Genomic DNA, 25,622 nt, shown 5'->3' on the forward strand with positions numbered 1-25,622 from the left:
TAGAGGCTCAGTGGGTGAGAGCACTGGCTGCTTTTCCAGAGGACTGGGGCTCAATCCCCAGCACCCACATGGCAGATCACAACTGTCTGTAACTCCAGTTCCAAGGAATAAACAAATCATTTTTTAAAACGTTAAAGAAATGCTAGGCTCAACAACTTATCAAAAGATTTGCTACTGTTCAGTGATGCACATACCAATAGACTAGATTTATTCTTCTTAAGATTTGTTGTTTTATGTTTATGGGTATTTTGCTTGCACATGTGTACGTGTATGGCATGTACATAGTGCCAGATCCTCTGGAATAGGAGTCACACACAGCTCTTAGCTGCCATGTAGGTAGGTACTGGGAACCGAACTCAGCGCTCTGGGAGAACAGCGAGCGCTTTAACGGATGGGTCATCTCTCCAGCCTCTGCACTGGCATTGTTTAAACAGAGTTCTCCCAATACCACCAGATTTGTAGTTTTGCTGGGAGGGACAGGAGGTAATTTTAGATATTTAGCTTAAAAGAAATTCTTATATATATCAGTAATGAAGTGCACCATAAATGCCAACATCTTAACATCTGAAACATCTTTACTCCATGTGACAGTGAAGGGATGCTTTCCATACTGCACACCCACACACACCAGAACTACTGCTTAAAGGCGTACCCCAAATATTTACCAGAATGTTAATACAGATGAAGTTTAGACTTAAATAACTTATTTGAAATGAGGTTTTCTGTGGCTTAGCAATGACAATACAAATCGCTGCTACTAGAGTATGTATGTATCTTACCATGGTGTCTTGGACCAAAATTCTCAAAGTGCAGTAATCTTATGAAGATTCTGTGGGTAAACTTAAGAAAATTACCTTTGGCCAAAGAGATGTAATGGAATCCTAAATGACACTCATTCCTATAAGAGGTATTCAGTCTCACCAGGACTGTTCTCTGGAGAGCTGTGTAAATCATTCTCAGCTGCCCCCATCTGTAATCCCATAGGGCAGGAAAGCCTTGGAAGGACTCACTGAAGAAGTGTCATAGATAATGCTCAAACACAGCAGCACTTTTATTAACAAGGACAGAGTAATGTGATCACAAGGAAACAGAAGTGTAAAATGAATGATAGCGTGGTGGCATAAACGAGTACTGAACATGGGAGACACCCAGGTGTGCCTCACAACTGTTTGAGTAGGAAAGTGGCCTGCTAGCCATGAAAGACAAGAGCAACATTTACACCACAAAGCGACTGCAAACCACATTACTTTGAAGAAGGTAATGAAAGGCCATGTCCCATAAAGAAGGGGCGCCATCTGAGTATTAGCTGGGCCAAAAGCTCTGGTGAATTTCAATACCGCCTGTTTCCTCTTAAAATAAAGAAGTCAAAGTTTATGTTCTTGATAGTGGCCATTAAGTGTTCTGATTAAGAAGCCCAAACCCATTTGCCCTCAGAACGCTGGGTCTAAGTGACAACTACTTGTAACATTGATATATCTTCTTGAGGTCTGCAGTGGAACTAAATCAGCATGTTAACATAATCTGAGGATGAAAATGACAAGGGTACAAAGGAGCCAGTCAGATGTGCACACATACACACATGTGAGAGTTCCAATTCCAGTGTCGCAGGACAGAGGATTTATGGTGAAAATTATTTTAGACACTGAGTCTTTCTGGCCACTCATTCACTGAGATCCCTTTTCATCACATGATAGCTCTAAACAAATACTTGGAATGCTCAGAAGATTCCACCTTTAGCCTCCTAAGACATAATTTAAGGTGAGACTTGAATAGGAACACGTATCTTCACACTAGTTTCCATTTCAATCCTGGGAACCCTTAGAAAGCGCGTCTAATGCTCAGTCTTCAGTCTTCTGTAAAGCTATTTGGTACAAGTAGGCCAAATCTGATTAGACAGTTTGAGGAGGACGTCTTCCCACTTGAAGTATAAGAAATCACTTCAGGACTCTGGGGATGGAGGAGGGAGCTCTGTGCCTCTTGCTGTGTTACCTTTATTATGTTCCTAATGTCACTGGCACTGGATTAAGAACAGCCTGCGACAAGTACATTGTATTCACCAGCCACTTTTGCCTCCTTTCTTCTTCTTCTGTTGCTGTTTCTTTTTCGTTGCTGGGGCCCCTGCGGGCTTCTGGTGTCTTGGGGGCACGATGTTACTTGTAGAGGAAGATATTGTTGCTGCACTGCCAGGTCTTGGGGAGGTGGGTGGGCTGCTCACAGTTTTACTGGCATCTCTGAAATCACCAACCAGAAAGGCTTTGAGTCATTTAGAAATACAGGACAAGGTATAAGCATATATGTGCATGGATTTTACTTTCCACACATAATAATTCCCACACATTATTTTTACTATTCTTTTTTTTAAAAAATAATTACTTAATTTTATGTGCATTGATGTTTTTGTCATGGGCGTCAGGTCCCCTGGAACTGGAGTTACAGACAGTTGTGAGCTGCCATTTGGGTGCTGGAAGTTGAACCTGGGTCCTTTGGAAGAGCAGACAGTGCTCTTAACTGCTGAGCCATCTCTCCAGCCCCAATTCCCACACACTTTAAGGATGGGTACACCCTACCTCTGTCTATTCCTTTTGAATATTTTTAATCCATCTTAAAATTAAAGAAAATATAATAAGTGCTACATGACAAATTTAATAAGTTTATAAAATCAACTTTAAATGACTTACAATTCTATGTAGAAAAAAATCCACATTTTAAATTCTTCTTTCTAGGTATCACCTCTCTATCACACAATTAAATGATTCATTATCTTTAGTTTCAAAGCTAAATGTGATTGCTAAGCTGGTCTGTGGTTTGTAATACTAGGGCTTAGACCCAGGGCCTTACACATGCTAGGCAAGGGCTCCACTACTGGGCCATTCTCACAGCTCCTAGAATAGTTAGTTTTTAACAACAAAATCACATAGTTTTTGTATCTGTGATAAAATCAAACACTGTATTTTCTTCCTTTCATATATACTGCAAATACTGATCAAGGCTGTAGGACTGTGCTTCTCATACAGCATATAAACAAAGTCTCCCTAATACTTGAGTCAGCTTCCAAGATGAACTACATTCGGAGGGACTTCTGTTCCGCAGCCACAACTCACAGTTCAGAGGAGGTCCCTGCGGTCGCTCCCTGTGTTCCTTTTCCAATCTGGTCCTTCTTTTTCCCCTTCTTTCTTCCTCGGTAGTAAGACCGTTCTCGCATGGGCAGCCATCTTTCCGGATCTGGCGTGACTTTTGGGTCATAATTCTTAGGCAGCTTTCCTAGAAATGATTGGTAAATGAGAAATATATCTAGAATAGTTTCAAGCTTGTTCAAACAACATGTTCATGACTTGGAATAAATAACACAACTGAAATTAGTATGAGAAAGCCTTTTTGTCTGTCAGTTTTTGATTTTACTATGTAGCCGGGCTGGCCTTGTACCTGTGATCCTCCCACCTCTCCCTCTGGAGTGCTGGGATTGTAGGCATGCACCATGTTCAGATGTCAAGAAAATTTCTCTTGAAACAGTGTCTCACTGTGTAGCCCTGGCTGGCCTGGAACTCACAAATATCCCTATATCTTTGCCTCCCTAGTGCTAGAATTAAAGACTTGAGCCACCATGTGTAAGGGAAAACATTTTCCAAATATAACTTTACAAAAACTTATAATTTTTATCTAATAAAATGATACATTTTAAAGAAAGAATGGGGCACTAATATAGGAAGATCACAATTGGGCTACTGAAAGTATGTCTACATACCAGATAAGAGTAAGCTGATACCCAAGTACTGGGACAAGAAATGAAGAATAAGTGAGACTTCTGAAGATAATGGACTAATGCAAATATTAGTCTGCAAAACTTCTGTAAACTCCACTATAATAGCAATAACCACACATTTAGAACTTGAAAAATATATGGACCTATGGTAATTCATTTAACTAGGTTTGAAAATCTATTTCAAACAATAATACAGAAATCAGAGTGTATTTTTTTCAAGACAAGGTTTCTCTGTGTAACAGTCCTAGCTATTCTGGAACTAGCTCTTGTAAACCAGGCTGTACTTGGACTCACAGAGATTCGCCTGCCTCTGGGTGGTGGTGCACCACCACCATCCGGCCTATTTTTTTCCTTAAAATCTTACCTTTCTTTTTTTTCTTCTTCTTTTTCAGATCTCCCTGTCTAAAAAGAAATTGAGATTCATTACATCATTGTGATAGAACATGGTTCATTACATGTATGCAAAAGAGCAAGCTGGGCATATTTTCATAAAGGTGTATGCACGACTTGGTGCCAGCTCTAAACTAGCTGGATTGTTAATTCAAGTACAATTCAGTCACACTGCAAACTTTTCCCTTAAGAAAAAAAAATTGTTATGTGTGTATGTCTGTGTGATGTGTTTGTGGGTTCTCATGTCAAGGCACATGTTTAGAGGTAAGAAACTTTGGTTCTCTCCTTCCACCATTATGTGGCTTCTGGGAGGGAAAACTCTAATTATTAATTAGACTTGAAAGGCAAGTGGCCTCTATGAGCCACCTCACTGTCCCTCAAGTGGCCTTTAGCTGCAGAGCCACCTCATTGGTCTTTAATTCCAAGTCCTGCCTCAAGGCTTCCGAACCTGCTAGAACCTCCCGAAGTACCTCCAGGCCTGGCTGAAAACCATACATTAGGCTTAATGTAGAACCATGACATACATTAGGCTTAATGTAGAACTCTTTACACTAGAAATATTATCTATTCTTTGAAAAGAGCTAGCATGCCTAAATTACCCAGTGTTGTCTGAGGTCTCTGTCATGCCCGGTCCTGCAGCTGTTCAGTCTCAACAAAACACACAAAGGTCTATACGTTAATCATAAACTGGTTGGCCTATTAGTTCAGGCTTCTTATTAACTCTTATAACTTATATTAGCTCATTATTCTTGTCTGTGTTAGCCATATGGCTTGGTACCATTTATCAGCAAGGCATTCTCATCTTGCTTACTCTATGTCTGGATGACAACTGCAAACTGACACTTTCCTCTTCCCAGAATTCTCCTGTTCTAGTCACCCTGACTCTACTTCCTGCCTGGCTACTGGCCAATCAGCGTTTTATTAAAAACAATATAAGTGACAGGGTACAAGACCATTGTCCCACAGCAAGCCAGTTATCCTGTAAGTAGTGTAAGCGGTGTATAAAGTACCTAAAAGTACAGAAGTCTAAGAGTAAGTTAAACAAACAAAAACTATCATGCCTTCATGAGTTAACTATTTGGCAAGATTTTAGAGAATCAAGAACTCTCTGCCAGAGAACATGTACAGACAATCTTTTAGGAGGATATGAAAAATAAGTTACATTGGCCGTGGCACTAGAAGAGAGGATGGATGGGACATCTTTCACTTATTCTGCACTTTTTATTTCATTTTAAAAGATTTATTTATTTCTTACATTTTTGTGTTTTGTCTGCATGTATGCCTGCATGCCAGAAGAGGGCACCAGATCTCATTATCATGGTTATGAGATGATGTGGTTGAAGGGAACTGAACTCAGGACCGCTGAAAGAGCAGCCAGCACTTTAACCTCTGAGTCATCTCATCTACCCCTACTCCGCACCAGATGAAGACAGAGAACACTGAGCACCATCTTCAGGCCTATCCATGTGAACACATATGTGCAAAAACATACAATCACACACAAAATCTCTAAAAGAAAGCCAACATGTATTATAATGATTAAGAGAAAAAGAATTAAGGGCCAATCGCTTATGTCAGAGAAAAAAATTACATAAATAGATAGCACTTTAGAATTCACATAATACTTAGATTAAATTTTTTATTTTGTCCCCAAAAGCTTGAAATTTGAAGTCAGTTGAAGCAATGGAATCAGAAATACTGTAGCATTTGAGGCATCTTTTAAAAAGATGAAAATAGGGGCTGGAAAGATGGTTAAAGAGGTTAAGAACACTGGCTGCTCCTCCATTTTCAATTCCCAGCACCCACATGGCAGCTCACAACTCCAACTCCAGGAGATCTGATACCCTTACACGAATATACATGCAGGCAAAACACCAAGGAACATACCAAAAAAAAAACAAAACAAAACATTATAAAAGAACATTTAGTATCTTCCATGCTCTGTTCATTCTGAACCAAAAATAAAATAAAACATTAAAAAAATATTTCATTGCTGGGGCATGATGACTCCCATCTTTAATCCCAGTACTCAGGAGGTAGGTGAACCTCTGTGAGTTCAAGGTCAGTGTGGTCTACATAACGAATTCCAGGCCAACCAAGCCTGGCAACAGAGTGAGGCACCCGACTCTCCCCAAAAAGAGGAGGCAAGAGGAGCTCCAGGGCCAGCCAGTCAACCAAGCTATGGCGAAGAGGTGAGCTGAACAGGTCAGTTCCAAGAGGAGACCCAGTCTCAGGAAATGTGGAAAGGTCTCTGCACACACATGAAAGGTGTACTCAAATACATGCACAGAAGATTCAAGTTTTTATTCCTAATGAAATTTCTGTTTTTGTCTTTAGACAGGGTCTCATTTAGCTTCAGATGGAGGAACTGGCTGAGGCTAAAGATGACCTGGAACCCTTGATCCTCCTGGTATTCCAGGTCTGTGTGTCACTATTTCAGTTTATATGATGTTAGAGATGAATGAACCAGAGCCTCCTGGCTAGGCAGGCACTACCAACTGAGCCATATCCCAAATCATCAAAGTTCTCTTACATAATCTTAAATTATGTAGGCCTTAGAAAATGTTTTAAAAATATTTTGAATTAAAAACATTACCCTTGTTCCTTCGGCTGATTATCTCCAGTAACCTTTCCACCCTTCTTCCGAATGTACGTAGCACCAGGAGAATTTTCAAGAGCCTCGACATCCACTTTTAGAGACATGCTATCCGATGAAGGCAAGTGTTTACTAAGACTGGAGGAGGAGAGGGGTTCAGGAACACAACACACACAATTTGTCTGTCAGGACATCTTTGCCAACATCTTTTCCTGATGGCCCTTATCAAAAGCAAAACATACTCTTAAATCTTCTACAGAAACACAAATCACATCAAATCTAGTCTATATTCTGAAATGAACAGGAACTCAGTAGTGCTGCAGTTCAAGGATTTCCAAGCTTCCAAATGCATAGGCTGTCTCAGAGCAGAGGCTATGCCTAGCAGCTTCTGAGCATCTGATACGCAGCTCAGTTCTGGGGACACTGCCACATCAGAGTAGCACTCAGAGACCACAACTGGCCAATCAGCATATGGAAATTTTTTTTGAACTTGGGTTAGTCTTGAACTCACCAATGGCTAAGGATGACCTGATTCTCATGCTCCTGTCTTCCAAATGCTAGGACTGCAGGTACACACTACCGCGCCTTGTCTCCAAATCACACACTACCAGGCCTTGTCTCCAAATCATCCTATCAGCATTGTTTGTGATGGGCATGTGATCCTCTTTCCCACTTCATTACTATTTTTCAATCCAACTGATAGATATATAGTCCTAACTTTTGCTTTCACTAGGCAGAACCAAGCCTGTGAGCTGAAATTTCTAATTCCAAACACAAGTACTAGCAGAGCTCTGGTGCTCCGTGGAGAGCCATGCACAGAGGATACGCCTTTGCTTTCTCAGGATCCACAAGCGAGTAAGCAGAAATAAGCTGGGCTAGGGTGTGAATATCTTTTGAATTTTGCCTAAAAGAAGAAATAAAGTTAACAAACAGTTTATAAAATTGACACTAACATAAACAAAGCACATACCCTTCATATAAACAAAGTGTGGATTCCCACTTTTCAGAGCTTACTTCCACAGCTGTTCTAGGTCACTAACTGCTTCCTTCTTCCGTCCATACTTGAGCTTGAAGTTTGCAGCTTCTCTTATCAAGGACAAATGAGCAGGGGATTTGGGCTACAGGTTCAACAAAATAAAATAAAATAAAATAAAGTCTTGAGCTAAATATCTAGCCAGTCAGTGAAATTCTATTTATCAGCCCTTTAAAATGGACCTGCTCACTAAATTCTTCATCTTAAGTTTTACTACATATGTGAACAAGTAATTGTCAATTTATGAACTAGAACTAGAACAGTCCATTTCTATCCAGTCACCTGCAAAAATAAGCAAGCCGGAATGGAGGTCTGGTAGTGAGTGCACTTGCCTGGGATGCCTAGGATGTGGTTCATCTCTACCACTAGCAGAAAAAACCCAACCAAACAAAACAATGTACTCTCAAAATCAAACCATAAAAGATATGGCACATTCTCAAACACTAATTCAATACAGTACTTTCCAAAACTGATGCTAACAGTCAATAACCATGTAAATGCAATGTGTGTGTATGGTAATGTGTACGTACGCATGCATGGCAGTAAGCTGATAGAACCCATGCAGAGATTGACACCGGAAAACAATGAAGATGCCCCTATCAGATGAGACATGATACATACTCACTCCAGACACTGCTGTTCTAATAACCAGCCATCCCCGCTTGACTTTTTGAGTGTGTGTATGTGTGGACCTACACGGAAAGAGCGTCTAAAATATGAATGTGCTGTTTTGTTCCATCTTGCAGCTGTTCCCTTATGTCTAACAATTTTATCTGAATCTGGCACACTTTACAAAAATTAATGAGTCTAATAGCTTTCAATTTTTAAAAGAGTGACTCAGAATACTTGGGTTCTGAAAGTCTTAGTTCAGGAGAATACTTTGTTTATGGAAAAAATACACCCTTCTAACACTTCACCCCGTTCCTTTACCTGATGGCTTTGATACCACTGGATAGCTTGTGTGAAGACCTCAATGGCACTATCGATATCTTCTTCGTGGCTGTACATGGTCACTAAGGCAGACACCTGTCCAGCAAAGGAGAAGTTAATGCAAAACGCTCCATTCACTCTCAGAATATAGTTTTTAAAAATTAAAAACACTAAGCACTAAGGAAAAATTGGTGGGATCTACGCCAGTACCTAATTCACCATAAATGCCTAGAAATACTTAGAAAAATAAAGTCTTTTCCAAATATGAAGGCATTTATCTATAAATTGGACTTCTTCTAAAGTAGTGTCAATTTTTGTAAGATCTGAACATGAAAAATAAGCTTTTTGATATATTTATACAAACTATCTTCCTGGACATTCAAGTGTGTGATTAGGGAGCTTTCAGCATGGCTGAACTGGAATAAGACACACATCCCCTAAGCTATAAAGAGCTTATCCAGTGAGCTTGTGGGGAGCAAGGAGACCCCCACTATCTGTGTGCATGGGTATGTGCTGTGCACTTAAAGGACAGTCAAGGACAGGAAACAAAACAGCTGCATTTTAAAGACACAGTCTGACCACACTGGTCAGATAGAGATAACACAAGTGTGACGGCCGGTCTTGAACATCAGCATGACACACCAGGAAGCAGGAACCTCAACTGAGGCACTGACTGCATCCGACTGGCCTATGGCCATGCTCGTGTGGCATTTTCTTAACTGATGATTGAAGTGGGCAGGCCTAGTCCACTGTGAGTGGGGTCATCACTGGGCAAATGGTCACAGACAATATAAAAAAATGTGAGCCTAGAGTAAACCAGTACATGGTGTCCCACGGACTCTGCTTCAGTTCCTGCCTCCAGGCTTCCCTTAATTACTTCTTTGGTTTACTGTAACCTGTAAGGCAAATGAATGAACTCTGTTCCTACCCAAAGTGGTTTTGGTTCGTATTTTAACACAGCAACAGGAAACTCTGACTAGGTCAAGTCACCAGCATCAGTGAGACCCCGCAGTTGTTCAGAGTATAACAAGAAAGTACTTGCAAAGCCTCTATGGCAGAAAGTCCAACAGCTCAGATCAAATTTTCCTTATAGCAAAAGGCCGGATTTTTCAGTCATATAATGGTATAATTCTAATAAAAAACTGTAGCACAGGCCTTAAAATATGGATGAAGAGAAAGCACCATGAAGATGGCGTACAATTACCAGTGCTGTGTCCAAGCTGTGTGAGAGCCAGAAACATGAAGAAAACCGTTCTTAGTTCAATAGACGCAGGTCTATCACCACCCAACCAAGACTGGATTATGAAAATGACACTTCCGCACCTAGATAAACCTCCAATACTGTGAGCTATATAAACTTGGCTCTTTGAGACAGGGTCACTTCTATAGTTCTGGCCGGCCTCAAACTGAAAGAGATTCTGCCTCTGGATTGCTGGGACCAAAGGTGTGTGCCACCATTCCTGATTTAAACCTGCAGTATGTGAACAAAGAACTAAAATCTACATTTACTGACCACTACTTTTTAAGTTGTTTTAACAAAAACAAAAATAAAAAACAAATAATTACAATGACATGATAATCTAGGTAGAAGAAAAAAAAAATCCATATACAGGTCTGAGGTTGAAACTGCCCTTTAAGGGTAATGTGGGGCTTAAACAAGATTTAGTACAGCTGACTACCAGAGCACAGAATGAACTGTGTCCCAGACGAGGAACTGGAGCCATTCTAAATGCTAGTCCTGCCTTATTCATACATGAAATAGAAATAAAAGAACACAGAGAGCACAGACATGGAGACAGTAGCCCTCTCATGGTCTTCTGGGAGTCACTTGGGAACTTACCATGCCTGGCTTATGCTTTAACTCCTCTATGCTTCTCAGTATTAGACAAGCTTTGGAAATATTGCCTAAGGAGATGAAACACAAAACCAGCACCACAATGAATAAAGCACAGTGTGGAAAAAAAAAATGCCAGAAAATTTACTTTCTACCATTTTTCCTTGGGAAAATGCATTTTGCAGTATTTCTGACTACATAACCACGGGGGACTTTGGACGGTGTACCCATCATTGCTCAGTTCTTAAGGAAACTGACTTGCTAAGCTTTGGCAACTGTGTTGAGTGTATGGTGATGCATGCGACTGTGTACAGAAACATGGAAAAGAGGATGTCGGCTGTCTTCCTTGGAGCTACTGTGGAGACAAGGGTCTCCTACTGCATCGCAAATTTGCAGTTTGACAAGGCTTCTAACGGACAACAGCTGGAATCTGCCTGTCTCTCAGGGGATGGAGTCTCGGGCACGCAGGGCTGGAGATTCACACTCAGCTCCACAAGCGGCACAGCAGCTCTCAGGCTCTCACTGCTCCCAGCCTGGAACCATGGCTTCCTATGGAGCTTTTATCCAAAGTCTTGTAACTCCAGGCTGATGAGTGACATTTCTTCTTTTTAGAATGGACCTGAAGGGGGGCGGGGACTTCCCAAAGGGCCTTGAAATGTTACTCAGACTAGAGAGTAACAGAAAACTGCTAGTATTAAAATTCTGATTTTACGCTCACTGCAAATCTCAATAACCCAAAATTTCATCTTTAATTCCCAAACAATCGTCAATCTTGTTTCAATTACTGCCTCACTAAAAACATTTTTTTTAAACTTTTTCCTTTTTACACTTTTTTCTAAATGCCAACTGTTTTCCTCCAACCCATGAAATTTTCATCTCAGCCACTGTGGCTAGCTAAAATTTTCTGGACAATTTGCTACTGCCCACTGAGAACCTGAGCTGTCTGCTATCTACTTCTGTAACGTCAAGGTCCACGCACTGTGCTGCCCACAGTCACCTGCAGTTTTAGCTGGCTACTATCAGAACTCACATTTCTGAAACAGGTCCTACTATGTAGCCCAGATTAGCTCTAAACTCATAATCCTCCTGCCTCAATCTTCAGAAAGCAGGGGTTATAGGCATGTGCTCTATGCCTAGCTGTGAAGTTCATTCTGTTCCTCTTAGTTTAAAATTCAAATAGCTACATGAAGAGAGCAGCTAGGACACTGGACAACTCAATTCTAAATAATCAAGCTTAATTAACACAAACAAACCACAGTCTTCTATTGGGTACCAAATATATGAGATAAGTTTCTGTGCTTAGCAAGGTAAACAAGAAACAGGGAACAAGCTATGAAATACTGCAAAGTACAAAGTGAAGGAGCCCCGTTCTCACTCCACACACTCTCAGAGGCAGGCTCTCTGCACAGGGCAGTCCGGGAGATGTAGCGCAGTGCTCTCTGCAACAGGAGCCTCAGGCTTGAGAATCATTCTAATAGCACAGGGAAAACCCAAAAACCCATGAGGCCGATTTCCTCACTACTCAAATCTGTTGGACATCACGCAGTCTAGTATGTTTGAAAGAGCAGTTAACCTTTACCAGTGAACAAAGAACTTAAAAGTCAAACATTAATACCTTGAGAAATCTTCAATTGTGCCATGGTAAGCTTGATTTCGGCGGCATTTTCTGGATGTTGATCAGAAAATTCCTAAAATATTTTTAGTTGTGGGTTAAAAATACATGTTTAAACATGGCTTTTAGACAAAAAGTGAAGAAAAACCAGCCTGCAGTCCACAACCCTGGAGAACCTGGACAACAAAGAGGACCCCAAGAAAAACATACATGGATCTACACAGAAATGAGAAAAAGACAAGATCTGAGTAAATTGGGAGCGTGGGGGTCATGAGAGAGGGTAAAAGGGGAGAAAGGAGGAAGGGAAGGGAGAGGAGTGAAGAAAAATGTATAACTCCACAAAAACAATTTAAAAAAAATACATGCTTAATTTATACAACTGTAAGATTATAATTACTTATCAGCTATATAAAATTTCAAAGTTCAGCTTAAAGTATTAAACTTCTGGTTTCTGGACTTATTTATTTCTTTATTTAAAGACAGGATTTCTGTATAGCTCTGGTTGTCCTGGAACTTAATCTGTAGACCAGGCTGGCCTTGAACTCAGAGATCTGCCTGCCTCTGCCTCCCAGGTACCAGGACTAATGGAGTGTGCTACCAACCTGGTTCAGGTCAAAATCTTACCTTAGGAGAAACTATATTCAACACCCATGCTTTAAAGCAAGCTCTCTAAGTAGGTACTTGGTGCGGGAGAATTGTCTGTATTCTGTCAATCATATTTTAATAAAACACTGACTGGCCAGGCAGGCAGTATATGCGGGAAAGCCAGACAGGAAGTAGGGGTGGAGCAAAGAGACTGGGAGTCTTCTGGAAGCAAAAACTCCCTCTGCCACTCCTGCGCAGACCACTGAAGAGGCAACATGTAACTTGCCCAGCTGAGAAAGGTACAGAGCCATTATGGTTAACATAGATGAGAATAATGGATTAACATCAGTTATAAGAACCAACAAGTAGCCTGACCTAATGAGCCAATCAGTTTATAACCTTATGGAGTCCTGTGTGTGATTCTCTTTGGGATTTGCCGGCTGTGGGGTACTGGGTGGGACAGAAACCCCAACAAGCAGGCCCTCGTGTTACAGGTACTATGATGTCATGATCCCTGTTACACAGACTTGCTTGTTTTAAAGAGAAACATTCAACTACTCCCTCCTCACTGGGGGTATCTGCCAGGCGACTTTCTCTCAGAATGGTCCTAATTTTATCCTGTCCATCTTCTCAACTATTTACACTCATGAAACTCATATAACATTTACATAATATGCCAGCTGTTTCAGAATGCTAAAAACTAAGTCGGTATCTCCATAACTGGGACTATGGAGTAGGACCCACTGAGGCATACATCACTGAAATGGGGGTCAAGCACAGTGTGTGTGGGACTATAAGTCTAAACCTCTATAAGGTCAACCCTCTAACTCATGCTGTATAGACTGCCAAATGAAAAAGCATTCTTTGGGATTTACACAAGTATTTACATTACAACACATGAAAAAGCTGTAACTTAAAAGTCAACTAAAGCAACACTTGAACTTAGTTTGTAGGCTGTTACAGTGTAATGCACTGGCTTGCACATTATAATGTAACGAAACAGCTTTAACTACCTGATACCTCACTAAGCATTCAAGCTCGATGTCTTTACCTGAAGCAGCTCTATTGCTTTTGTGTGTTGCTTTTCACGGCAGAGCTGGGCAGCTTGGATTAACACAGGCAAGAGACGCTCAGGACTCTGGGACTGCAAGCTGGCAGATATTTTTCGGCACTGTTCTGCCTAAAAGATGCACCCTTTATTAACAACTGTATTAATAAAATTAAACATTAAATAATCCAAAATAAAGGGAAGGGGTAATCAGCTTGAATTAAAACAATAGGTGAAAAAAAATGTAGGGTTAAACATATCAGTTTATAGCATCCATCTCGTGGTTTATGGTAAGGACAAAACTTTTAGTTACTGAGGTTAAGAGAGTCCTAAAAGCAGTAAGCAACAAGCAAATTCTAAATCAGTGATTCTCAACCTGTGGGTTTGACCCCCTCTTTGGGGGTCAAATGTCACTTCCATGGAGGGGGCCTAAGACTATCAGAAAACAGAGATATCTATATTATGGTTTATAACAGTAGTAAGATTACAGTTATGAAGTAGCAGCAAAAATAATTTTATGGTTGGGGGGTCACCACAACATGAGAACTATATTAAAGGGTCACAGCATTAGAAAGGTTAAAAACCACTGGATTAAATGATCGTCTGAAACCTAAGTTCCAGGTAAATGAAATTTAGAATTTCTTCCTAAAAGCAACACAATGAACAGAAAAGCCATGGAAATATATTTCTTGCTGAAACATCAAGAAACTTGACTCAGCTCTAAATAATAAAAACATTACTGCTTCTCATCTTTTTGGACTAGAATCTTGTGCTCTATGTATGAATTCAGAATATAATTAGGAATACAGATAAAGAACTGAACCCCTTGGGGGCTGGAGAGATGACTTAACAGTTAAGAGCACTGGCTGTTCTTCCAGAGGATCTGGGTTCGATTCCCAGAAACCACATGGTAGCTCATATCTCTAACTCCAGTTCTAGGGGAATCTAACAGCAGGCAAACATGTAGTGCTCAGACAGACATGCAGACAAGACACATAAAATAATAATAATTATAAAATAAATTATTTTTTAAAGAAAGAATTGTAACCCTTAACATTTCTAATTTGTGCTATGTACAGTAAAATGGAAGTTGGATCTTAGATCTGAATGTTGTCTTCAATGACTCTATTTTAATTCAGAAAGATTAGCAATGAAAGTAACAAAAGGGCTGGGCATGTAGCTCAGTAGTATGTACAAGTCTGTGATCAATCACCAGCAGTCAAACAGGAAAGTGAACACCCACTCCCATAAAGCTACTAACTTTCCATATGCTTAGAAAAGTGGGTCAATTACTTGTTTAGCAAAATTACTAAACTTATACGTAATACTAAAGAAGGAAAGAAGACAAAACAGATCATACAAATACCTGTTGTGCCTCATAAGCCCACGTAGTACAAGGTCAGCCAGGCAACAGACTTATTACTTACCTGGTTTGTATACATAGCCAGCAAAGCTTTGTTAAACTCTATGGCTTGCAGCTGTCTCTTAGAGAGCTTGAACTCTACTCCTTCTGCATTGGTTAATTTTACTTTCTTCTTGGAGTCAAAGACATTTTGGTCCTGACAGAGAAAAGTTGCCCACCATTAGCAGAACTTCCACTTTGGTTTTTGTGATTCTTAAACACCCTCCTTTTCCATTCATTTATTTCACATAAACACAATAAGAAAGCTTGGTTTTTGTTTGTTTATGTAAACACATATTCCTTGTCTACTTACAGCTATGGACATACGGACATGCTGACATGACATTCTTTAGGGGAGAACAAGCTTTTGTTTCATCTTTCCAATGTTGGATGCTGGTTTTGAGACTTTTCGTTTTTAGTGTTTGGTTTTCAGACATGTCTCACTCTATAGCCCAGGGTAGCTTGGAATCCATAGCAGTTTCCTGCTTTGGCTTCTCAAGTGCTAAGATGTAAGGAGTGAACCACCATGCCTGTCTGTTTTGTGCTCTGTAAGTAATAAATATGGACAACACAAATCCTAGTTACTTAAGACTACAAAGATACTAGGCCGTGGTGGCGCACACCTTTAATCCCAGCACTTGGGAGGCAGAGGCAAGTAGAGCTCTGTGAGTTTGAGGCCAGCCTGGTCTACAGAGTGAGATCCAGGAAAGCCAGGGCTGTTACACAGAGAAACCCTGTCTCAAAAAATCAAAATGACTACAAAGACACATACCTGCAGTGTCTATTAACCATGCCGTTTAGAATTTAGATGAGAGGTAAAGAAGGTGACAATCCTGCTTGAATTGTGGCTAAAAAATCCCTAAGTTTCTGAAACAGACTCCACTTGTAGCAGACAACACGAATGTAGTACAGTCACTAATTCCCTTTCCTAAGTTCAACTAGGCAGTCACATGAAGAATCAATTTCTGAAGCTTCTTATAGGGAAACCATGTACTTAGCACCGAGGCTCTGAATTCAAGCCCCAGCTCTTCATAATGAGGGTGAGAGGGGTAGAAAACTAAGAAAGTAATACAACTAAGCCATAAAGCACTCTGAAGACAGTTTCTTTTGCTTGCAAGCATGTTCTTCTTTTTATTGTTTTGAGATAGTCACAGGTGGCTCTAGCTGGCCTTGAATTCAGTGTGCAGTTGAAGATGACCTTGAATTCTTGACCTCCCTACCTAACTCTACCTCCCAAGTGCTGGGGTTGTAGGTATGAGCCACTACTCCCAATACCCATGCTTTTGAATTAGGTATTATTACTACTTTTTATAATTCAATTCTTTATGTATGCCAATTTGAGACTTTTCTTTTTATTTGGTTTTTCAAGACAAGGTTTCTGTGTGACAGCCCTCGCTGTCCTGGAACTCCCTTACACAAACAGCTTCTTCCAGTCTCCTACCACTGAAGACAAGGAACAGCACGATAAATCAAACAGTTGATTTCAGATCTCAACTTGAATTGTTTTTCCATTTAAACAATGCTCCACATAGCAATTAATTTGATTAGCATAGTACTCTTAAGTTTGAAGTACCTACAGTCACTCCTGTAATGTTTTACAGAGGGTACGTGGGTAGGACAAACCATCTACCCATATCTTGTTCCCCACAACTGCCCCCCCCCAAATTTAGACTCAGAAAAGGAATATAAAACACCCATGTATTTAAAGGTCCAAACTACTTATATTTCTAACACAAAGATATTCTTCATTGTTACAGGAATAGTTTATTAAAATCCAAGGCCTATAACTAAAAAAGTTGTATTACTTGAATAAACATGGCAAAAACACCAATACTATGAGTTGAAAATACTCTCCATTATGAGTTTGTTACATGTGAATTTCTTTCTGTAATGGAAAAAAAAAATCCTAGAAAAAAGCTGGGATAATATGTTCTCAGCAGAAAAACCGGAGTTCATACCTTATTAATGGTGATGATGTTATTTGCGATTACAGCAAGTAGAGCCACGTCTGTTGGCCTGTGGACACGCAATAGCTAGTATCAGACACACTGTCAACAACAAAAGCCTCACCCCAGGGATGTTCATTTCAACAACTCACTTCAGTTTTATTATCTGATTGTAGAGCTGCAGTGCCTCCTCGGTGCGACCCTGCAGCTGCAGGATATACGCCATCTGACCATGAATGATGGCCAGCTCTGCCTGTGGGTCTTCCTCAGTCCCATCCTAAGCAGAAATAAATAAATAAATAAATAAAAAGAAACAGCTACATATTTTGACCAAGTATTGCAGACATATGAAATATACACAATCTTTATGAAGTTTCTTTAGGAATCTTCCCTGACAATCAGCTTTGAATTTCACAAAACTGTCGAAGGAAAATGGAAAGGCGGTCTTGAACGAGTATAGTCACAGATGCAGGAATTCAGGTATTAATTATAAAAAAGTAGCATGTGCTTTTGATGACATCTCCCCAAATTCTTAAAAACTGCTTTCTTGCAAAAACACATTTAAACATGCTTTTAGGACTGGATAGCTCAGTGTTAAGAGCACATACTGCTTTTAACACTGGGACCTGAGTTCACTTCCCAGCATGCAGATCTGGCAGTACACAACTGCCTATAACTCTCTATCCAAGGAATTCAAAGCTCTCTCCTGGATTTGCTGGACATATGGTAGAATGCTTCCTAGCATTCATGAGGGTCTTTGGTTCGATCCCTATTACCTAAAAAAAATAGATGTGGCTTTCTTAATTGATGCTCCAGATTAAGCTAATGTAATTTATATGCCAAAGGATTATTCTCCAATTCTTCCAGAAAGACTGGCTGGTGCACATTCATAACGAATAAATATTCAAAGCTAGGAGGCTATATTCTTTATCCATGAGTATATATATATTCATGTATGTACATGTACCATCTTCTCATCCCATCTACTTTCTTATTTGATACGAGGTCTCTCACTTCCTCAGAACCTGTTCATCAGAATAGGCTGCACCTCTAGAGGGCTAGGATTACAGTGCAAGATGTATGCATCATGCCCACGAACCCAGCAAATAAAACTCATTATCAGCATCCACAGCTAGCACTTCACAGAGTAAGCCATCTCCCCAGCACCCAGTACTCTCTTTTACTAACCAAGCACTAAGCTGGTGAAAGTATACTGGCTGGGTGGGTATGAGATGCTGTTCCCAAACATATGATTTCATTTGTGTTTGAGAGAGAAATGTTAAAACTAAGAATTAAAATAAAAGAAGAACAAGAGCAAAAAGACGCTTGTTTCAATACAAATCACACAGAATGCCCAGATTCACTGAAGGCGAGTTCCTGAAGAAAATTACTATCTGATGAGATAAGAACCAAATGTATGCTGTCATCTTTCCCACAAAGTTAAAACACAATAATGAAACCTCCCACTACTATTAGTCAAAACATAAAGTTTGGTTTTATTGAATACTTACAGAATCTTCTGAAAATGAACGGCGACAAAGATCTATAGGAGAAAAATGGTAAATGGCTTTAAAATTAGCATCGCTGGGCACTTCCTATTCTTTTCACAGTTCAAAGGGCAAAACCTAATTTCTGAGCAATTTTCAAGCAGTCTACCAACTGAGATACATCCTCAGACCCAGGGATTTTGTTTGTTTGCAATTGTTAATTTTAGATGTAGGTTTTGCTAACATGTATGTATGTGTATCATGTGTGTGCCTAGTGGCCATGGAGGCTAGAGAAAGGAATCTGGTTCCCTAGAACGGGAATTACATATGGTTATGAGCTACCGTGTGGGTGCTAAATCAAACGTGGGTCCTCTGGAAGAGCAGATAACTGCTAAGTCATCTCTCAAGCCCTACCACAGCTTTTCTTTGGGAGGACTGGACTGGGAACGAGTTCATTCATTGCAAGGCAAGCACTTTACTGACTACATAACTTCCCCCAGCTCCCATGACCTATCTTTAACAACATAGAAACTCATGCTACTTATAAACTTGTTCTCCTAAACATCCCTTCAGTTTACCTTTATGCAAAATACATCTTTTATATATATACACATACACACACACACATATATATACACATATATTTATTTATTTTAATTCTAGAAATAAAATTCCTGGGTAAGACAGTGTATCATGTGTGTGTCTGATGCCTGTGGAGGGCATACGAAGGTGACAGATCTCCTACACTTAAGCTATAGATGGTTTTGAACCAAATTTTAAATCTGCTAAATTTAAATTTAAATCACCCAAGCCTTCTCTCTCTCCTCTCTCATTCCTCTCCTTCTTCCCAGTTTTCTTTTCTATTTTGGAGCTGGAGATTGAACCCAAAACCATGTAGAATGCTAACTGTACCCCTACCACTCTGTTTTTAAATTAAAGGCTTCAAAGTATAAAATATATGTAGAAAAATATTAAGTGAGCTAAGATGTCCTTGAGTGGTACAGTTCATATGTGCACATGTACACAGGAGTAATATGTATTGAGTAGAAACAATATAATAATAATAACCAATATATGGAATGACTCTTTAAAAAATTTAAACTTCCATTTATAAATTTTATTCTGTGTGTGTGTGCGTGCATGAGCATGTGTTTGCGTATCATGTCATGTGGAGGTCAGAGGAGAGCCTGCAGCAGTCAATCCTCTCCCACCACGTGGCTATCCGGGGCTGAGTTCAGGTCATCAGGGTTAAAGGCAAGCGCCCTAGTTCGCTGAGCTGTTTCACTGGCCCTTCACTGGTTCAGAAATCATTTTATTATAATACTGTTTTGTTGTGAGTCAATTAATTTACATTTAGTACTCATATTAACCCCTCAAAGACCTATTCTTCAAAATTAAACTTTAGAAACGACTTTAATTCTTAAACAGAACTAGAGAGATAGCCAGTGAGAGATGGCTAGACAAACCTCTGAAAATTCTCACTGCCCCAGTAACTTCCACTTCAGAATTTCACAAATATTAAATGTGATTTTTAGAGATTAACTAAAATTATGTATCCCACACATAGTTTTAGTTACAGAAAGCTTTAAAAACTCCCAACCTTCAGCTTTCTGTAGGATTTTCATGGCCTGGTTCAGCTGGCCTTGCCCTATCAGTGCACAGGCAGCATTGTAGCAGAGCTCATGTGTGCCTTCTTGGAGACCCAAGTTCTCCTGTCATAGAGAAAAATGTCAGTCAAACCGCAAGTACACGAATATTGTTTCATAGCTGTGTGGATCAGAAAGACACTCACTGGAACCACCTTCTCCCAATTGCTTTGCGCTGCAACAACTGCCGACAGGTTTGTTTTGCGTTCCTCGTCATAATCGTCCTGAGAGTTCCGGACAAGATCTCTATACACAGCCAAGCACTCGTCGTACCGTTCCAAGCGGTAGAGCTAAGGCCAAACACAGAAATCAGAGGTGACCAAGGGTCTTGGTTTCAGACGCACTAACGTTTCCTGGAACCAGGAAGGACAGAACATAGAAACACAAAAGGAGCAAGTCAAAGGTTTATCTTTTATATATTTTTAACTACTTTTGTGTGCTAATACTTTCAAGAAAAATTGCTTGTGTTGAATCTTTATTATAATATACATTTGTAAGTATTATAATACCTACATTTAGAAAGCAAGCTCTTTATCTTTCTATAACAATCTATTCAATCTATAAAAATCTATGTAATTCTGCTACCTGAATTACAATGAAGAAAAAAGGCCACACAAAATGATTACTAAGTGCCAGTCAATAGAAGAAAAATTAAATGCCAACTAATGCCTTAAAATTTCCTAGAAGTTCACTATATACAACCTTTACTTTCTGTTTCTCAGAAATCAGGGGTCACACAATATGATAGTAGTACTAAGTATATACAACACAAGTCTTGCTTCAGTCAAATTGTTCTAAAAGGATGGCAACAGGGCTGGGTGTGGAGGCACATGCCTCGACCCTAGCAGGAGGATCTCTGTGAGTTTAAGGCCAGTCTAGTGTTCCAGACCAGCCATAGCTATATACTAAGAAAGAACCTTCCTTCAAACAAAATCAGCAAACAAGAAGGGCAGTAACAGCTGCTCCTCTAGACCCATTGGCCCCTATGTGTCCAGAGACTAGTTCCTTCGAGTCCTGGAACCTACCCTATAAGGACCCAGTTTATATCTCTGTCCTCACATCGTTAACAGCACTTTCAGATCAGACTGAATTTTGTCTCAAATCCTTTGAGAATATTTTCAGGGGCTGGAGAGACAGCTCTGTAGTTAAGAGTACCTGCTCTTGCAAAGGACCCGAGTTTAATTCCTACTACCTACATGGTGGTTCACAACCATCTTGTAACTCCAGTTCCTGGGCATGTGACACTGTCTTCTGACCTCCATGGCACAAAGCAAGCATGTGGTGCACATATTATATATGGAAGCAGAATACTCACACATATATACAACAAATAAATCTAATTTAAAACATTTTCAAAACAGAATATTTTCATAGGGCATAGTTTCACAAATAAAATATATATTGCAAAAAAAAAGCCCCCCAAATTCCCATCCTTCAAAATCATCCCATTTTAAACTTAGAATACTAGTTATTATTAGAAATACTATCTCACCTATGTACACAGCTCAATGGCCTTTCTTTACCTTTCTAACCAGAAGTTCCAATTTCATACACTGACCTTGAAGAAGTCTTAGCTTATAGAATACTATACATACAACTCTTCCAGCAAAGGGCAAGAACAGAGAATATATCCAAACCTCAAGCACTGGTTTGGTGGCTAATCTTATCGAGATCAGGATGGACTGAATTTCCTCATCCCTGCTCCATGTTAGGGCTAAGGCCATGCTTACTTGGGATGACTGTCAACAAGTCTTTAAAGCAGTAATTACCACTTGTCCGTAAAGCTCCTTTAGTTTGTCTGTCTGCTGGCTGGCACTTTCTATTGTCTTCAAGGCATTTTCAATTCTGTTCAGCCTGTACTCACAATACGCCTTCTCAAAGGAGAGAGAGTTACTGAAGAAAAAAATTAAAAAAACAGCATCTGATTATTATATAACAATGTAACACTCCATATATACTAGATTGCGCTAAGCCAGTGGTTCTCAATCTGTGGGTCATCTCAATCTGTGGGTCACGACCCCCAACGACAATCAGAAAATGCAGATATTTGCAATACAATTCATAACAGTAGCAATAAACAGTAGCTACAAAGTAGCATCGCAATAATTCTATGGTTGGGGGTCACCACACATGAAGGATTGTATTAAAGGGTCTCAGCATGAAGAAGGTCGAGAGCCACTGCTCTAAGCACTTAACTCATGTTAATCTATTTAATAGTCAAAACAAAGCTTTCTGACTTCCCTCCCAAATCACACAGACTCTTAAAGAGGCACAAAGTACTATATTCATTTCCTCATCGACTCTTTCTTTTTCTTGAATATTAACAAAACTACTGGTATTTTGAAATAAGCATTAAAGAAGGCAATCGAGGACTAGATAAATCCACGATTGCCTTAGATACAAACACTCAAATGGTACATCTTGACACACAGCTGGTGTAGAGTGCTTGCCGAGGATACACGAAGTCCTGGTTCTATGCCCAGCACCCCACAACTGGATGTGGTACACATCTGTTATTTCAACCCTGGGAAGTATGGGTAAAGATCAGAAACCTAAGCTCTACCTCAGCAACCTCAGGAGCTTGAGACCAGTCTGGGAGACACGAGATGCCATCTCCAAAGAAAAAAGTTTCTTAAATTTTCCTAATAAGTTATATGATGCTTCTGTTTTTGCTCATGAAGCAAATAATTAGCAAAGAAATTATAATAATTATAATTATATAATAATTATAAATATACTGTATTTATAATTAACTGACAAAGATAAAACCAAACAAGCAGCATTTAAATACCAGATTTAAAACTCATGCACATCAATATGATATCTAAAGTTCACTTTGAAGTTTCAACTAAAATCTCCCACTTAGAAAAAAATCTATCAAAATAAATGTAAAAAAGTAACTTCACGTTCTGTGATATGATAAATTAAATTAAAAAACCACCAAAAACCTAAACAGCTGAAAGGTCTTGTCTAAACAATTAATGGAGTTAGGGCCAAAGGTTAGGCTAAGCCTGCCACATCACCTTAAACCTTCCATCAATTTAGATGTGCCTGTGCTCTGACCTTATACATATCTATTGATGGATTCAAGATTGCTTTCTCCCTCCATCCCCTCTCCATTAACTATTACTCACGCCCTTCACCAAACCCCAATTTTGGAAACAGAGCCTTAGTATATACCCCAAGATGGCCACAAACTAGGAACTCTGCCGCAGCTTCCTAAGCTAACAGGATTACAAGCATAAATTACACACCTGGCTCTTTTCACATTTATACTCTGCATTCCTTTATGGTTTGCCCCTTCTTAGTAGTTCAAAAGAAAGCTGGGGACTGTGGCCCTTACCTGTCATCCCATCATTCAGGAGGCTGAAACAGGAGTTTTAAATTTGAGACCAACTTGGGCCACACAGTAAATTCCAGGCTATAAAGGATTAGACTCAGGATAAACAAACATGGAAATACAACACAATGAAACCAGGGAAAACAAACAAAAAAACCCAATAAATGCTTCTGATAGCACAATTGAACCGGACAAAAGTAACTACTGCTCCTTCCAATTTCAGAAAGACCCATGACAAACAAACAACAACAACAAAACAAAACAAAGGGGAAAGAAAAGTAGGTCAAAAGTAAGTGATTAGTAGAAGCAAACAACGCTAACAGAAGTATTTCTAGTAACTGGACAGCTAACTGAACCACTTACTCGGCTAACACTTTGGTGTGAGTATTGATGACGTTCAAGGCTTCTTTGAAACTTCCATTCTGGATAAGGCAAACAACTTTGCAGTGCAGGGCGGTGACATCATCCTTGTTGATCTGCAATACTAGAGAACGATTTTAGGAAAGTCATTTTTAAATCCATTCCTTACCCAATTTTTTACTAATAAAAATGGGAAGATAGCTCGTCTAACATATGTGAGGCCCTAAGTCCAGTTTCCAGCACTGCAAAACCAAAGGACAACGTAGACATTATTCATCTTGTGGAAATTTTCCAAATACTCAAATCTTCCCTTTCCCATAAGGAGATCAAAGAGATATACAAATAACTCAGGTGGCCTAGGCTGGATGCTAACAGCAGGTCAGTGTCAAAACGGCTACGATCACAGCTGTCCTTGCTCCTGGTTAACTACAGGAGTTCAATTCTCAGTTTACGAATCAAAGGAATTTCTAGAAATTGATATATATATTGCTGAAATGACAGTCCTGGCTGGTTAAAGTATTACTGCAGAGAGTTACACTGTTAAGCATTGGCTGGAGGCCCAGTTAAGGGATACTGTTAATTCAAGTAGAATCAAGGATTCTAATCAGTCGCTATTTTCCTCAAGGCACTGTGGCCACCATCATTATTTTCACAGAAACTCAAAAAGCCAAAGGTGCAAAGTGTAGGTTACTGCTGTATCTTTTACATAACTAGTGCTTTGCGCAGCTAAACCATTTGGTAGTTACATTACCAAGCCTAACACACAAGCGCATCTACTCTACAGAATTTAGCGAGGCCAAATTACAGGCACGTAGTGAAGAATGACAACGTATGGAATCTCATACTGAAGACAATGAAAATTAGAAATGATCACTTATGGTGGGTAAAAACACAGATCAGAGTTTTCTTCCTATGTATTTTTAAATGTTGGGGCACTTACGCGGAGACGCACACACACACACACTCTGGCTAAACACCACGGGGGGAGACTATATACGTGGAAACGAGTAAATGGAGCCTTGACATCCACACCCCTCCCCTGTAGAATCTGCAACACTTCCACCTTGTCTGCAACGTACTGTTAGGTATCCAGGAAGGTTGCTTCTCCTGCCCCTAACCTTGCCCCAGTCAACAGGTTCCCTCCACGATACGTCCCTCAAGATAACGAAGAAGAAGAGTCAATCTGACGTTTCTGCAAAATCCGGCAGCGGAGAAGAAATCGAAATCAATTTGGAAGCGGTTCGGGACGCCGCGGTCTCTTTAAGGCCCCCCTCCCCCTCGCGTCGGATCCTGCGGGTAAGGAGGGAAGTCCACGTGGCCCTAAGCAACCGAGCCCTGGCCGCCGGTGGCCGTGGAGCCGCCGCCCGCCCCCGGGCTTGGGGCTGAGTCGGAGGACTCAGCGATCCCCACGGCGCTGTGCCGAGGCGTCGCGCGCTGGACACGGACGGCGGCGTCCTGACAGTCCGGGCCACCCCGACACTTACTCTTGTTGACGGTCTTGAGGGCACGTGTGAAGTCGCCGTTCTGGCCATAACGGTTCACCTCACTCCACAGCGCAGGAACCGACACCCCGCCGCTGCCGCCGCTCGCCATCTTGGAGGAGACGAGGGTAGGAGCGGGGCGACCTCTGCCCCGGAAGAGAATCTCGAAGTT

General features: G+C 40.3%; 1 protein-coding gene across 1 annotated transcript; it reads right to left on the bottom strand.

Moving 5' to 3' along the window:
* Positions 1-1,027: 1,027 nt before the first annotated feature.
* On the bottom strand, positions 1,028-25,613 carry Srp72 (signal recognition particle 72). The gene is made up of 19 exons (XM_048446345.3): positions 25,454-25,613; positions 23,973-24,093; positions 22,039-22,162; positions 20,416-20,559; positions 20,224-20,335; positions 18,648-18,679; positions 17,289-17,413; positions 17,149-17,206; positions 15,216-15,347; positions 13,792-13,920; positions 12,159-12,231; positions 10,550-10,614; positions 8,710-8,805; positions 7,761-7,864; positions 7,573-7,650; positions 6,747-6,884; positions 4,125-4,162; positions 3,102-3,261; positions 1,028-2,231 (listed from the first exon to the last, which is right to left on the bottom strand). Exons 1-19 carry the CDS (start codon positions 25,560-25,562, stop codon positions 2,054-2,056), a joined length of 2,016 nt encoding a protein of 671 aa, XP_048302302.1. The 5' UTR covers positions 25,563-25,613; the 3' UTR covers positions 1,028-2,053.
* Positions 25,614-25,622: the final 9 nt, after the last annotated feature.

This window comes from Myodes glareolus, chromosome 8 (assembly GCF_982192425.1).
Source record: "Myodes glareolus chromosome 8, mMyoGla1.1, whole genome shotgun sequence".
In the NCBI taxonomy this organism is placed as follows: domain Eukaryota; kingdom Metazoa; phylum Chordata; class Mammalia; order Rodentia; family Cricetidae; genus Myodes; species Myodes glareolus.

Coding starts and splice junctions, on each gene's coding strand:
- Srp72 (XM_048446345.3), bottom strand. CDS start 25,562: ATGGCGAGCGGCGGCAGCGGCGGGGTGTCGGTTCCTGCGCTGTGGAGT. Junction 20,336..20,415: donor ATTGGGAGAAGGTGGTTCCA/GTGAGTGTCTTT, acceptor TCTCTATGACAG/GAGAACTTGGGTCTCCAAGA. Junction 18,680..20,223: donor AATCCTACAGAAAGCTGAAG/GTTGGGAGTTTT, acceptor TTTCTCCTATAG/ATCTTTGTCGCCGTTCATTT.